General features: G+C 37.9%; 1 protein-coding gene across 1 annotated transcript in view; it reads right to left on the bottom strand.

Moving 5' to 3' along the window:
• Positions 1 to 15,998, bottom strand: part of UBE2R2 (ubiquitin conjugating enzyme E2 R2) — a 112,303-nt gene that overhangs the window by 33,235 nt on the left and 63,070 nt on the right. Inside the window, exon 2 of the mRNA XM_032396917.1 lies at positions 3,095 to 3,181. Coding sequence (XP_032252808.1) covers positions 3,095 to 3,181 — 87 coding nt within the window. The remainder of the gene's footprint in view (positions 1 to 3,094; positions 3,182 to 15,998) is intronic.

Consider the following 15,998-nt stretch of genomic DNA (forward strand, 5'->3'; position numbering starts at 1 on the left):
GGTTTAGGCTCAGGTCATGATCTCAGGGTTGTGAAATTGAGTCCCACACATCAGGTTCCATGACCAGTGAGATTCTCTCTCCCTCTCACTCTGCCCTTCCCACTCGTGTGCACGCTCTCTAAAATAAATAAATCTTTAAAAAAGAGTTCAATTCTGGGCGCCTGGGTGGCTCAGTTGGTTGAGCGACTGCCTTCGGCTCAGGTCATGATCCTGGAGTCCCGGGATCGAGTCCCGCATCGGGCTCCCTGCTCAGCGGGGAGTCTGCTTCTCCCTCTGACCCTCCTCCCTCTCATGCTCTCTGTCTCTCATTCTCTCTCGCAAATAAATAAAATCTTAAAAAAAAAAAAAAAAAAAAAGAGTTCAATTCTGATACCATTTCTAAATGTAGCAAAGATAAATTAACTTATGTGAGAAGAGTCTCTTATTACCACCATGACTACATCAAATTAAATTGCTAACTATGACTTATCACTTCTTTTAAAAGAAAACTTTTATGGCATGGAAAACAACTGCATATTTGTAAGGTATGTATGCGTTATTTTACCACTGAAAATTTTATTATGAATATGAAAAATTTTTTTTTTTTTTTTTTTAAAGATTTTATTTTATTTTTTGACAGAGAGAGAGACAGTGAGAGAGGGAACACAAGCAGGGGGAGTGGGAGAGGGAGAAGCAGGCTTCCCGCCAAGCAGGGAGCCCGATGCGGGGCTCGATCCCAGGACCCTGGGATCATGACCTAGCCGAAGGCAGACGCTTAACGACTGAGCCACCCAGGCGCCCCTGAATATGAAAAATATTTTTAAAGATAATGATCCAATGTTAAATCTTAAGGAGACAGAACTAAATGGCCTACCTTAATAGTGAGAAAATACTGGAAAGGGGAGTTTACCTACATTTTAATCCTTCACAGTTCTGAATTCCTTCCTTTGTTTTTTGTTTCTTATTTGAGAGGGATTTGGGAATTAGATAACTTGAGATGGAAAGAAGTGAATACATGGCTTTATGGTAAATTAGTTCTCAATAGCAAAACAAAAGCTTGTGTCTTCTCACTTCTCTCTTGCTATCTAAAATCTATCTATCTATCTAAAAATAAATAAAATCTCTCTATATATTACATGGACAGAGACACAAAAATATTTCTATGTGTACTGAACTCACTTTGAACTTATGAAACAGCGAATTGCTTCTATGTCTCTCTCCTACAATGGGTAACTTAGTTATACAAAATAATATAAGGGATTTACTATTGTTTATTCATATTGTGATTATGTCAAATACTAAAGATACTAAAACAATATTCTGGGAGCTTATTTCTGGAAATGTAACTATGTATCACCTCTTGAGCACCAGTTTGTTCTGTTTAAAGAAGAAAAGAGGGGTCCCTGGGTGGCTCAGTCAGTTAAACATCTGACTCTTGGGATGCCTGGGTGGCTCAGTTGGTTAAGCAGCTGTCTTCAGCTTAGGTCATGATCCCAGGGTCCTAGGATCGAGTCCTACCTCGGGCTCCTTGCTCAGCAGGGAGCCTACTGCTCCCCCTGCTTCTGCTCTCTCTGACAAATAAATAAAATCTTTAAAAAAAAAAAAATCTGACTCTTGATTTTGGTCAAGATCTCAGGGTTGTCAGATTGAGCCCCACATGGGACTCCTCGCTGGGCATGGAGTCTGCTTAAGATTCTCTCTCTCTCCCTCTGCCCCTCCCCGCTTCTAAAAAAAGGGGGGGGGCACCTGGGTGACTCAGTCAGTTAAAGTGACTGACTCTTGATTTCAGCTCAGGTCATGATCTCAGGGTTGTCGGACTGAGCCCCGTGTCGGGCTCCGTACTCAGGTGGGAGTCTGCTTGGGATTTTTTCTCCCTCTGCCACTCCCCCATCCGCCCCCCCCACCACAAACACACTCTCTCTCTCAAATAAATAATAAATAGAAAAGAAAAAAACAAAATGAAGATAATACCTCAAAGAAAAAGCAAGTTGTGAAAAACACTAAAGCTGCTCCAGTGTGCTAATTTATACAGATGGAGATCCAAATTCAGGACTCTAGAGTAAGTTCTCCATTTCTTGCCCACAAGCAATTCAAAGACTATGTTGCTCTGTTTCTGGAGCAAAGGAGCTTCCCAATATCCACCAGGCCAATAAAAGGGACTACCATAACTAATGCTGCCAATTTTAAAAAAGCAATTTTATGCTTGGACCACAGCTTCAATAAAATGAAACCACCTCAGAGCCTTATTACAATGAAAAATATTACAGAATGGTAAAGGAGTAGACTCTAAGGATATTTTACAGGATCCTGACATAATTATCCTGAGAAACAAAATGCATCATTCTAGCATCGTTACAGATTAGCCCAAAGGTAAGTACATTTCATCAACAAAACTAGAAATGATTTCCGAAGGCATGTGAATTTGTCCAGTAAAAGAACCTCACCTTGGATTTATTCTAAAAGAGGTTCTCAACTGTTCTGCAGCAATTCCTAAAAGGAGGCCAGTCCAAATGTAGTAGGATAAATTCCCCTAAAAACCTCAATTTCTGATCACAGCAACAGGTGACCACTGCTGTGACGCTACAGGATAGGTACACTAATTTGTATGTCTTTATATATACTAAATTTTTGAAATGCAAGTCTTAACACATAGGCATTATAATAATCTTAGCAATAAGCAACAAAGGTTTAAAGCCTTCTTTTTTTTTTTTTTTAAAGATTTTATTTATTTGACAGAGAGAGATAGCGAGAGCAGGAACACAAGCAGGGGGAGTGGGAGAGGGAGAAGCAGGCTTCCCGCTGAGCAGGGAGCCTGATGTGGGGCTCGATCCCAGGACGCTGGGATCATGACCTGAGCCGAAGGCAGACCCTTAACGACTGAGCCACCCAGGCGCCCCTAAAGCCTTATTCTTAAATATAATATATACTGGTATTATAAAACCACCCTCAATTTTGAACCATTAAACTAGAGATTACTAACTAAAAGTGGGGAACCATGAATACTCCCTTGTGGCTACAGCATAACAACCACAGCATATGGAGATATAAAGGTTATTTTAAAGGACTGTTTCTAAAAAGTACATCTTCAGAGAAATTCACAACATATGTCTCTTACCTCATAAATGTTGGGGTGCCACATTTTGGTCAAGAATCTGAAGGTAGGTGGTGAATATGGGTAGTCAATAGGAAATTTAATATGCGCCTGAAAAGAAAAAAAATGAAATCGAATAAATCAGACTTCAGGTTTTTCATCTGCCTAATAATTCACCTTATTATACCCCAGTGCAACAAAAACTCCTTTCTACAGAGTAGACTCTTAGGATTAACAACTGCTCATATACATTTTGTTAGCCCCAATGTCAGTTATTATTAGCACGTTCTTATAGCATCTCTTCAAATATTTATAAGAGCTTATGTTAAATCACCAAAACTCAACATCCATATAATTTTTAATTAAACTCATAAGACTGAAAAACAGTATAGGTACAGGTGTGTCACACTAATTACTGCATTTTATCACAAAAAATAATTAACACAACCTTATGGTACATAATACAGTTTTTAACTCACCTAACTACCACCCAGAAATAATAAATCCTACCATTTTTTCTAATCATGCACTATCCTTTATTATTATTTTTTATTATTAACATATAATGTATTATTTGTTTCAGGGGTACAGGCCTGTGATTCATCAGTCTTATAGAATACACAGCACTTACCACAACACATACCCTCCCCAATGTCCATCACCCGGCCACCCCATCCCTCCCATCCCCCTCCCCTCCAGGAACTTTCAGTTTGTTTCCTGAGATTAAGAGTCTCTTATGGTTTGTCTCCCTCTCTGGTTTCGTGTTGTTTCATTTTTTCCTCTCTTCCCCTATTATCCTCTGCCTTGTTTCTCAAATTCTACCTATCTGTGAAATCATATGGTAATTGTCTTTCTCTGAAATGCTACTATTTTGATACAGCTCCTTCCAGCAGTTAATTTTGGTGTATATACATGTTTATTTCTTTACAAAACTTATTTTCAAAAATTTGAATATACTGCATTTTATACTTTTCTCCTATCCATAATCATACATTTTCCTATAAAATAGTCTCCAAATACATGATTGTTAGTGACTCTGTAATGTTCCATCATATGAATATATAGACGAAACATTAAAAAAAAAAAAAGATTTCTTTATTTTGAAACATTTGGGTTGTTTTCACTCTTTTGCTATTATAAATTACTACAGTTGACTGTCCTTGGCAATATCTCTTATTTCAAATATGAAGAAACCCAGAAAGACCCTCATCTAACAGTACAGTAAAAGAGCCTGAGGAAGGGACAGAAAGGACAAGCTAAGAGTAAATAAGCTAAAACCAACATGGCAAGTCAGGACACTCAAAATTTCTTTCTTCAATAAAAGCAACGAGAAAACTGGCAAAAATTTTAAGAATCAATTTTACAGAATGTAGAAAATAACCAAAGGTTTGCAGGAATTCAAAGAGCATCTATTTAAGAAAAAGAGCTGACCCTCAATAAGAACAGTGAACTCTGTGGTGTTTTAACATGCCCTAGTCCCACGCCCTGACCTCCAGAGCTATGGTAACCTTAAAACTAACAAATCACATTTAAAGTGAAGACAAGCAGCAACAATGTGCTGAAATTTCTTCAAAGCCTTAATCCCAAAGAATTATCACTATCTGACCTTTTTGATGGTTCCCTAGAAAAATTCACTTGCAAGTTGTCTATATTTGACCTGATCTGTAGCTTGGACAGCATCAAAATAATTTTCCTTGGGTGTGGTTGTTGACAATGATAGACAACTATTGAACTTCAAAGCTGCCTGTTAGGCTGAACAACAGACTAACCAAAAAATTTAATAGGGAAAGCAAGGATAAGATACACATAAGGGCTGTGAAAAACTCTAACAAATTCCTAAGAATATAGAAGACGAGGCCCATGTGTAGTGCTGGACATGTGTACAGGCTATACACACACTCAGGAAAGTCATGAGAATTCATTAGAAGGCCCTAAACTATCATCTCTGGCTGAATTTGAGGATCTGCACAAGGAGGAACTAAAGGCTAAGGCAGAGTTCAAAACTGGCTAGCTGAGTGTTAAAAGGTGTGCCTCAACATGCACACACAGCTGCTCTACAATGCCCAGGGAACTTGTTGGTTCCAGGAAATCAAATCAAATCAAACTAAGGAAATCGCTGTTCAATCATTAGCTGATTGCTTAGCTAACCAAGTGGAGACGTTACTGGCCAAACACAAGAATATAGACAAAACAGAACTGGGTCAGAAAACTAATTAAACAAGGAAACAATCACAATAAACAGCAAGAAAAAATTCTGTTGCCACATTTTATTACTTAAACATCCAACTAGTTTTCAACACATTACTACAGAACATGAGAAAAAAAACAACCTACAAAGTATGGCCTATATACAGGGTAAAAAACCAATCAATAGAAAATAGAAGCCCAGATACTGAATTTATCAGACAAGTCCTTAAATCAGCTGCATTGTTTAAAGGATTAAAGGAAACTGTGACTAAAGAACTAAGGACAGTATGAGGGAAAAAAAAATATTTCGGCACACTGTGAATATCAATGAAGAAAAATTATAAAAAATAAAATGAATAGTTTTTTGAGGAAAAAAAAAGTATGAACTGTGGTCAAAAGTACAATAACAATAACAAAAAGCTAGATGGGCTGAACAGCAGATCTGAATAAGAGGAAAAAAGAATTTGTGAAAATGAAGATATGTCCATTTAGATTACCCCATCTAAAGAAATAAAAACAAATGTGACTCAGAAACCAACATATGCATTACTGGGAATCCCAGCAGGAGAGGAAACAAATGGACAAAAAAGAGTATTTGATAAAATAATGACCCCAAACATCCAAATTTAATGAAAAACATTAAGCCACATAAACAAGAAGTTCAACAATTGCCAGTAGAATAAACTCACAAAGATCCACATCTAGAAATATCATAAACTGCTGAAAGCCAAAGACAATCTTGAAAGCAGCAAGAGCACAATTAATCAAGCACAAGGAATCCTCAATAAGAGAGAACTTCTAATCAGAAGCCAGAAAACAGTGCTGAAAGAACAAAACTCATCAACCAAAATTTCTATATCCAGCAAAATTACTCCTCAAAAAATGAAGGTGAATTAAGACATTACTAGACAAATGAAAACTGAGAACTCATAATTAGCATACATTATAAATGTATTTTTTGGTTTATATCCCTTTTTTCCCCTATCTGATTGATTTTTTAAAAAAGATTTTATTTATGTATTTGAAAGAGAGACACAGCAAGAGAGGGAACACAAGCAGGGGGAGTGGGAGAGGGAGAGGCAGGCTTCCCGTGGAGCAGGGAGCCCGATGTGGGGCTCGATCCCAGGACCCTGGGATCATGACCTGAGCCAAAGGCAGACGCTTAACAACTGAGCCACCCAGGCGCCCCCCTCCATCTGATTTAAAAGGCAAATACATAATATAATAATTATAAATCTTGATGGGCACATTCGTGTGGCAGAGAAAAGTAAAGGGGAAGGATCAGACTTATGAAGAAGCAAAATTTTCCAAATTTTATTTTTTAATTCCAGTATAATTAACATAGTGTTATATTAGTTTCAGATGTACAACACAGTGATTCAACAATTCTATATATTACTCAGTGCTCATCACGGTAAGTGTACTCTTAATTCCCTTCACTTTATTTCACCCAACACCCCCATGTCAGGTAACTATCAGTTTGTTCTCTACATTTAAGAGTCTACTTTTTTGTCTTTTTTGTTTGTTTTGTTTCTTAATTTCCACATGAGTGAAATCATATGGTATTTGTCTTTCTTTGACTTATTTCACTTAGCATTACACCATCCATGTTGTTACAAATGCCAAGTTTCATTCTTTTTTATGGCTGAGTAATATTCCACTGTGTGCGTGCACGCACTTGTGTATGTATGTATATACACATACCCCATATTCTCTTTATCCATTTATCTTGGATGGCCACATGGTTGCTTCCACATTTGGCTACTGCAATAAACCCACACAGGGGTGCATATATCTTTTTGAGTTAGTGTTTTCATGTTCTTTGGGTAAATACCCAGTGGTGGAATTACTGGATCATATGGTGATACATTCTATTTTTAATTTTTTTAAAGATATTATTTTATTTATTTGACAGAGAGGAGAGCACAAGCAGGGGGAGCGGCAGACACAGGGAGAGGGAGAAGCAGGCTCCTTGCTGAACAGAGAGCCCAACAGAGACCGATGTGGGGCTCGATCCCAGGATCTTGGGACCATGACCTGAGTCAAAGGCAGACACTTAACTGACTGAGCCACCCAGGTGCCCCTGTTTTTAATTTTTTAAGAACCTCCATAGTGTTTTCCACAGTGGCTGCACCAGTTTGCATTCCCATCAACAGTGCACAAAGGTTCCTTTTTCTCCGTATCCTCGCCAACACTTGTTGTTTCTTGTGTTTTTGATTTTAGTCATTCTGACAGGGGTGAGGTGATATCTCATTGTGGTTTTGATTTGCATTTCCCTGATGATTAGTGATGTTGAACATCTTTTCATGTTCTGTTGGCCAACTGTATGTCTAGAAGCGAAATTTTTGTATACTATTGAAATTAAGATGGTATTAAATGATCTACTTTAGTTACAAGATGTCCCCCGGACAACCACTAAGAACAACTCAAAAACTGAATACCGCTTCATGATTTAAAATACCCAAAAAGGGAATACAAGGTAAATTCCTCAATTTGATAAAGAACATTGATTTAAAAAAACCCTAACTAACACTGTAATTAACAGTGACAGACTTAATGCTTTTCCCCTAATTTCAGAAACAAGACATGGATGTCTGCTCTCACTACTTCCGTTCAAGACTATACTGAAGATGCTAGCTAAGACAATTGAGCAAGGGAATGAAATAAAAGGTATCTTGGTTGGAAAGAAAGTAAAGTTATATGTATTTGCAGATAACCTAACCTTGTATATAAAATACTCAAACGAATCCACTCAAAGTTATTAGAACAAGTAAACAAGTTCATCAAGGTTGCAAGATAAAAGATCAATATGCCAGCATCAATTATATTTCCATATAGTATCATTTAAATAAACTGAAAGGAAAATTAAGAAAGTACCATTTACAACAGCATCAAAAACAATACTTAAAAATAAATTTAACAAAAGTGACACAAAACTTATACTCTGAAAAATACAAAACACTGTTGAAAGAAATTAAAAACCTAAACAAATGGAAAGATATTGCATATTCATGGATTCCAAGACTTAATACTGTTAAGATAGCAATCCTCCCCAAACTGATCTTCAGATTCAACATCATTTTATGGAAATTCCAGCTTCCTTCCTTACAGAAATGGAAAAACTGGTACTAAAATTCATATAAGGTTGTAATTCAGGGGACCCAGAATAGCCCAAACAGTCTTGAAAAAGAACAAAGTTAGATGAGAAGAAAAAAGAGGAAGAGACTGAAAAACTCTTGTGATAAGTTCACAATCCAGAGGCAAAGGCTCACTGAAAGACTGAGCCCTAAACACAGGAGTAGAGAATGCTTCCCCCTCCCCAAAATCTTACCACCATATTACTGAGACCTATTTAAAGAGTTCCTTATATCTGGGTACATCATATCCAGCTATCAAGAAAAAAATCACAAGCATACAAGAAGGAGAAATAAAAAATAAAGAGAGCAATTATCACAATGAAAATATGGCATAGATTTTGGAATTATCAGACTGGGAATTTAAAATAACTCTGATTAATATTCTAAGGATTTTAACGAATAAAGCAGATAGCATGCAAAAACAGCCAGCCAATGTAAGCAGAGAGATGGAAATCCTAAGAAAGAACCAAAGAGAAATGCTAGAGATTAAAAAACACTGTAACAAAAACGAAGAAGGTCTTTGATGAGCTTATTAGGACTGGAGACAGCTGAGGAAAGAATCTCTGAGCTAGAGGTTATATCAAAAGAATTCATGAAAACTGAAAAGGAAAGAGAACAAAGACTGAAAAAAACAGAATATCCAAAGACTGTGGGGCAACTACAAAAAGGTGTAACATACATGTAATAGGAATATGAGAAGGAACAAAAGACACGTACCATAAAGAAAATGAAAAAACAACCCACAGAATGAGAAAAAAATATGTTCAAATTATTTTTCTGGTAAGGGATACATATCCGGAATATGTAAAGAATGTTTATAATTACAGGCGTCTGGATGGCACAGTCAGTTAAGCATCTAACTCTTGATTTCAGCTCAGGTCGTGATCTCAGGCTCATGGGACTGAGCCTTGTGCATGGCTCCGCACTCAATGTGGAGTCAGCTTGGGACTCTCTCTCCCTCTGCTCCTCCCTACCCTGCTAGCTCACGCTCTTTCTCTTTAAAAATCTTTAAATTAAAAAAAAAAAAAGAATGTTTATAACTAAACAATAAAGAGGAATACAGGTATCCTTTGCTTTTCAAAAGTTCAGATCACACCACTTTGCTTTTACAGAACAACATTAGTACCTATTTTCACTAACAGAAAAAAAATCTAAAGGGGGGCGCCTGGGTGGCTCAGTCGTTGAGCATCTGCCTTCATTCGGTTCAGGTCATGATCCCGGGGTCCTGGGATCGAGCCCCACGTCGGGCTCCCTGCTCAGTGGGAAGCCTGCTTCTCCCTCTCCCACTCCCCCTGCTTGTGTTCCCTTTCTCGCTGTGTCTCTCTCTGTCAAATAAATAAATAAAATCTTTAAAAAAAAAAAATCTAAAGAGGATTTTCATTTCTGTGGGAAAAAAACACAAAAAGTGAAAATAGAATTCAGTGTTTGTTTTGCAAGCTATTATAGAAGCAGTGTGCACCCTGAGCAACAAATGTAGTGCTGCCAATGTCCTTCAGCATCTCACCACCATAGCTTTGAACTGTGTCTGTGAGCATCTGTGCTTTATCTGGATTTACTTGTGTATCTGTTGGTAAGATATGCCCGAAGGTCTCAGAAAAGCCTAAGAGAAGTTATGTTTTGGGTCTAGGAACACTCAAATTTTTTTCCATATAAATTAATAGTAAGTGCTTCTTCACTTTATACCATTTTGGCTTATAAAAGTTTTCTTTTTTTTTTTTTTAAGATTTTATTTATTTACAGAGTACAGAGTACAAGAAGGGGGAGCAGCAGAGGGAGAGGGAGAAGTGGGCTCCCTGCTGAGCAGGGAAGCCTGACGTGGGGCTCGACCCCAGGACCCTGAGAACATGACCTGAGTTGAAGGCAGACACTTAACTGACTGAGCCACCCAGGCGCCCCTTATAAAAGTTTTCATAGGAACACTCTACTTTCAAAGAGTAGGGGGAACCTGTAACTCAACTGAAAAATGGACAAAGTATGTGAATAAACATTTCTCCAAAAAATATGATAAACAAATGGCCAATAAGCACAAGAAGAGATGCTCAACATCATTAGCCACAGGGAAATGAGTATCAAAAGCATAATGAGATACCACTTCAAATCCACTAGGATGGATATAAAGACACAGCAAAAACAGTTCTAAGAGGGAAGTTTATAGCAATACAGGCCTATCTCAAGAAACAAGAAAAATCTCAAACAATCTAACCTTCCACCTAAAGGAGCTAGAAATAGAAGAATAAACAAAGCCCAAGGTTAGTAAAAGGAAGGAAATAATAAAGATCAGACTACAAAAAAGTAAAATACAGACTAAAAAAACAACAGAAAAGATCAATGAAACTAAGAGCTTATTCTTTGAAAAGATAAACAAAACTGATAAAACTCTAGCCAGGGGCACCTGGGTGGCTCAGTTGTTAAGCGTCTGCCTCCAGCTCAGGTCATGATCCCAGGGTTCCGGGATTGAGCCATGCACTGGGCTCTCTGCTCAGCAGGAAGCCTGCTTCTCCCTCTCCCACTTCCCGTGCTTGTGTTCCCTCTCTCTCTCTGCCAAATAAATAAATAAATAAATAGTCTTAAAAAAAAAAACCTCTAGCAAGAATCATCAAAAAAAAAGAAAAAAGGGGCACCTGGGTGGCTCAGTCGTTAAGCGTCTGCCTTCGGCTCAGGTCATGATCCCAGGGTCCTGGGATCAAGCCCCACATCAGGCTCCCTGCTCGGCAGGAAGCCTGCTTCTCCCTCTCCTGCTCCCCCTGCTTGTGTTCCCTCTCTCGCTGTCTCTCCCTGTCAAATAAATAAATAAAATCTTTAAAAAAAAAAAGAGAGAGAGAGAAAAAAAGCACAAATAAATTCAGAAATGAAAGGGAAGTTATAACTGATCTTTTACTTATTTTACTTATTCTTATCCCACAGAAACACAAAGGATTGTAAGAGACCACTATGAAGAATTATATGCCAACAAATTGGGTAACCTAAAAGAAATGGATAAATTCCTAGAAACATACAATCTTCCAGAACTAAATCAGGAAGAAATAGAAAATCTGAACAGACCAATTACTAGTAATGAAATTGAACCAGTTATCAAAAAACTACCAAAAAATAAAAGTCTAGGACCATATGGATTCACAGACAAATTCTACCAAACATTTTAGAGTTAATACCTATTCTCTTCAAACTATTCCAAAAAATAGAAGAGGAAGGAAAGCTTCCAAATACATTCTATGAGGGCAGAATTATGCTGATACCAAAACAAGACAAATACAGCACACAAAAAAAAGAAAACTACAGGTCAACAGAGATGTGAACATAGATGCAAAACCCGCAGTAAAATAATAGCAAACCAAATTCAACAATACATTAAAAGGATCATACACCATGATCAATTTGGATTCATTCTAGGGATGCAAGGATGGTTAAACATCTGCAAATCAAGCAACAATGATACACATTAACAAATTGAAGGATAAAATAATATGATCATCTCAATAGATGCAGAAAAAGCATTTCATAAAATTCAACATCCGGGGCGCCTGGGTGGCTCAAGTTGTTAAGCATCTGCCTTCGGCTCAGGTCATGGTCCCAGGGTCCTGGGATCGAGTCCCACATCAGGCTCCCTGCTCAGCGGGAAGCCTGCTTCTCCCTCTCCCACTCCCCCTGCTTGTGTTCCTTCTCTCGCTGTGTGTGTTTGTGTGTGTGCGTGTGTGTCTCTCTCTCTGTCAAATAAATAAATAAATAGTCTTTTAAAAATAAAGAAAGAAAATTCAACATCCATTTATTATAAAAACTCTCAACAAAGTGAGTACAGAGGGAACACACCACAACATAATAAAGGCCATATGTACCAAAGCCACAGATAACATCACAGTTAATGGTAAAAAGCTGGAAACTTTTTCCTCTAGGATCAGGAACAAGAAAAGAATGCCCACTCTTGACACTTTTATTCAACATAGTATTAGAGGTCGTATCCACATCAATCAGACAAGAAAAGAAAAGAAAGGAAAGGAAAAGGAAAAGGAAGAGAGAGAGACACGCCTGGGTGGATCCTAGGGTCCTGGGATCGAGTTCTGCATCAGGCTCCTTGCTCAGAGGAGGGCCTGCTTCTTGCTCTGCCTGCCGATACCCATGCTTGTTCTCTCTCTCTCTCTGACAAATAAATAAAATCTTAAAAAAAAAGAGAGAGAGAGAAAGAGGAGAAAGGGAGAGAAGGGGGTAGGGAAGGAGAAAGGGAGGAAGGGGCAGGCATCCAAATTGGAAAAGAATAAGTAAAATTGTCATTATTTGCAGGTAACATGATACCATAAAAAACCCTAAAGACTCCACCAAAAAACTATTAGAATAAATGAATTCAGTAAAGTTGCAGTATAAAATTAATACACACAAATCAATTACATTTCTATATGCTAATGAACTATCAGAAAAGAAACCAAGAAAATGGAAAACCATTCTATGCTCATGGATTAGAAGAACAAATATTGTTAAAATGTCTACGCTACCTAGAGCAATCTATACATTCAATGTAATCCCTATCAAAATACCATCACCTTTTTTCACAGAGCTGGAACAAATAATCCTAAAATTTGTATGGAACCAGAAAAGACCCTGAATGGCCAAAGGAATGTTGAAAAAGAAAACCAAAGTGGGTCGCATCACAATCACAGACTTCAAGCTCTATTACAAAGCTGTAATCATCAAGACAGTATGGTTGTGGCACAAAAACAGACACACAGATCAACAGAACAGAATAAAGAACCCAGAAATGGACCCTCAACTCTATGGTCAACTAATCTTCGACAAAGCAGGAAAGAATATCCAATGGAAAAAAGATCGTTTGTTCAACAAATCGTGTTGGGATAACTGGACAGCCACATGCAGAAGATGAAACTGGACCATTTCCTTACACCATACACAAAAATAGACTCAAAATGGCTGAAAGACCTAAATGTGAGACAGGAATCCATCAAAATCCTTGAGGAGAACACAGGCAGCAACCTCTTCAACCTCAGCTGCAGCAACTTCTTGCTAGACAGGTCTCCGAAGGGAAGGGAAACAAAGGCAAAAATGAACTACTGAGATTTCAGCAAAATAAAAAGCTTTTGCAAAGCAAAGGAAACAGTCAACAAAACCAAAAGTCAACTGACAGAATGGGAGAAGATACTGGCAAGTGACATATCTGATAAAGGGTTAGCATCCAAAATCTATCAAGAACTTATCAAACTCAACACCCAAAGAATAATCCAGTCAAGAAATGCGCAGAAGACATGAACAGACATTTTTGCAAAGAAGACATCCAAATGGCCAACAGACACATGAAAAAGTGCTCAACATAACTTGGCATCAGGGAAATACAAATCAAAGCCACAAAGAGATATCATCTCACCCAGTCAGAATGGCTAAAATTAACAAGTCAGGAAATGACAGATGTTGGTGAGGATGCGGAGAAAGGGGAAACCCCTTATACTGTTGGTGAGAACGCAAGCTAGTGCAGCCACTCTGGAAAACAGTATGGAGGTTCCTCAAAAGGTTGAAAATAGAGCTACCCTATAACCCAGCAATTACACTACTTGGTATTTACCCCAAAGATACATGTAGCGATCAGAAGGGGCACGTGCACCCCAATGTTTACAGCAGCAATGTCCACGACAGCCAAACTATGGAAAGAGCCCAGATGTCCATTAACAGATGAATGGATAAGGAAGATGTGGTATATATATACAATGGAATACTACTCAGCCATCAAAAAAAATGAAATCTTGCCATTTGCAACGGCATGGATGGAATTAGGGGGTGTTATGCTAAGCGAAATAACCAAATCAGAGCAAGACAATTACCATACAATCTTGTTGATATGTGGAATTTAGGAAACAAAACAGAGGATCATAGGGGAAGAGAGGAAAAAAATAAAAGAAGAGGGAGACAAATCATAAGAGACTCTTAATCATAGGAAACAAACCAAGGGTTGCTGGAGGGGAGATGGGTGGGCGGATGGGGTAACTGAGTGATGGACATTAAGGAGGGCAAGTGATGTAATGAGCACTGGGTATTATATAAGACTGATGAATAACTGACCTCTATCTCCGAAACCAATAATACATTATATATTAATTGAATTTAAATAAAAATTAAAAAAAGAAAGGAAACCAAGAAAACAATCCTATTTACAGTTGTATCAAAAAGAATACCTAGGAATAAATTTAACTGAGGAGGTGAAAGACCTGTATTCTGAAAACTATAACAAAAACACTGATGAAAGAAACTAGAGAGGACACAAATAAATGGAAATACATACTGTACTCATATAAGAATACAGTTAAAATGTCCATACTCCCAAAGCAATCTACAGACTCAACCCAATCCTTACCAAAGTACCAATGGCACTTTTGACAGAATTAGAATAATCTGAAAATTTCTATGAAATCACAAAAGATCCTGAATAGCCCAAGCCATCTTGAGAAAGAAGAACAAAGCTGGAAGCACCTTATACTCCCTAATTTCAAACTACACTAAAAGCTATAGTAACTAAAATAGTATGGTACTAACACAAAGGCAGCCACAGAGATCAGTGGAATAGAACAGTCAAGAAATAAACTCACACTTATGAGGTTAATTAATCTTCGACAAAGGAGACAAGAATATACAATGGGGAAGTCTCTTCAATAAATGGTTCTGGCAAAACTGGACAACTACATGCAAAAGAAGGAAATAACCACCTTCTTATGCCATATACAAAAAAACTCAGAGAGAATAAAAAGTTAAATGTTTTTAAGCCTGGAAACCTAAACTCCTAGAAGTTCTAGAAAACACAGGCTGTAAACTCTTAGACATCTGTCTGAGCAATATTTTGAGAGGGGGGATCTATCTCCTCATGCAAGGGAAACAAAAGCAAAAATAAGCAAATGGGGCTACACCAAACTAAAAAGATTTTACATAGTCAAAGAAACAAAACAAATAGGCAACCTACCAAATGGGAGAAGATATTTGCAAGTGGTATAACTAATAAGAGGGTAATATCCAAAATAAAAAACTCACACAACTCATTATCAAAAAAGCAAACAATCCCTGGGGCGCCTGGGCGGCTCAGTCGTTAAGCGTCTGCCTTCGGCTTGGGTCGTGATCCCAGGGTCCTGGGATCGAGCCCTGCATAGGGCTCCCTGCTCTGCGGGAGGCCTGCTTCTCCCTTTCCCACTCCCCCTGCTTGTGTTCCCTCTCTCACTGTGTCTCTGTCAAACAAATAAATAAAATCTTTAAAAAGAAAAAAAAAAAAAAAGCAAACAATCCAATTAAAAAATGGGCAGAGGACCTGAACAGACATTTCTCCAAAGACATACAGATGGCCAACAGACACATGAAAAGAGTCAACATCACTAATGATCAGGGAAATGCAAATCAAGACCACAAAGAGATTATCACCTCATACCTGTCAGAATGGGCAACGTCAAAAAGAAAAATAACAAGTGTTGGTAAGGATGTGGAGAAGAGGGAACTCTTGATGGAATGCAAAATGGTGCAGCCTTGTGCACCATTGCGCACTCTTGATGGAATGCTAAATGGTGCGGCCACTATGGAAAACAGTATGAAAGTCCCTCAAAAAATTAAAAATAGAACTACTATCTGAT

The sequence above is a fragment of the Phoca vitulina genome, unplaced genomic scaffold (assembly GCF_004348235.1).
Source record: "Phoca vitulina isolate PV1807 unplaced genomic scaffold, GSC_HSeal_1.0 scaffold94, whole genome shotgun sequence".
NCBI classification, from domain to species: Eukaryota; Metazoa; Chordata; class Mammalia; order Carnivora; family Phocidae; genus Phoca; species Phoca vitulina.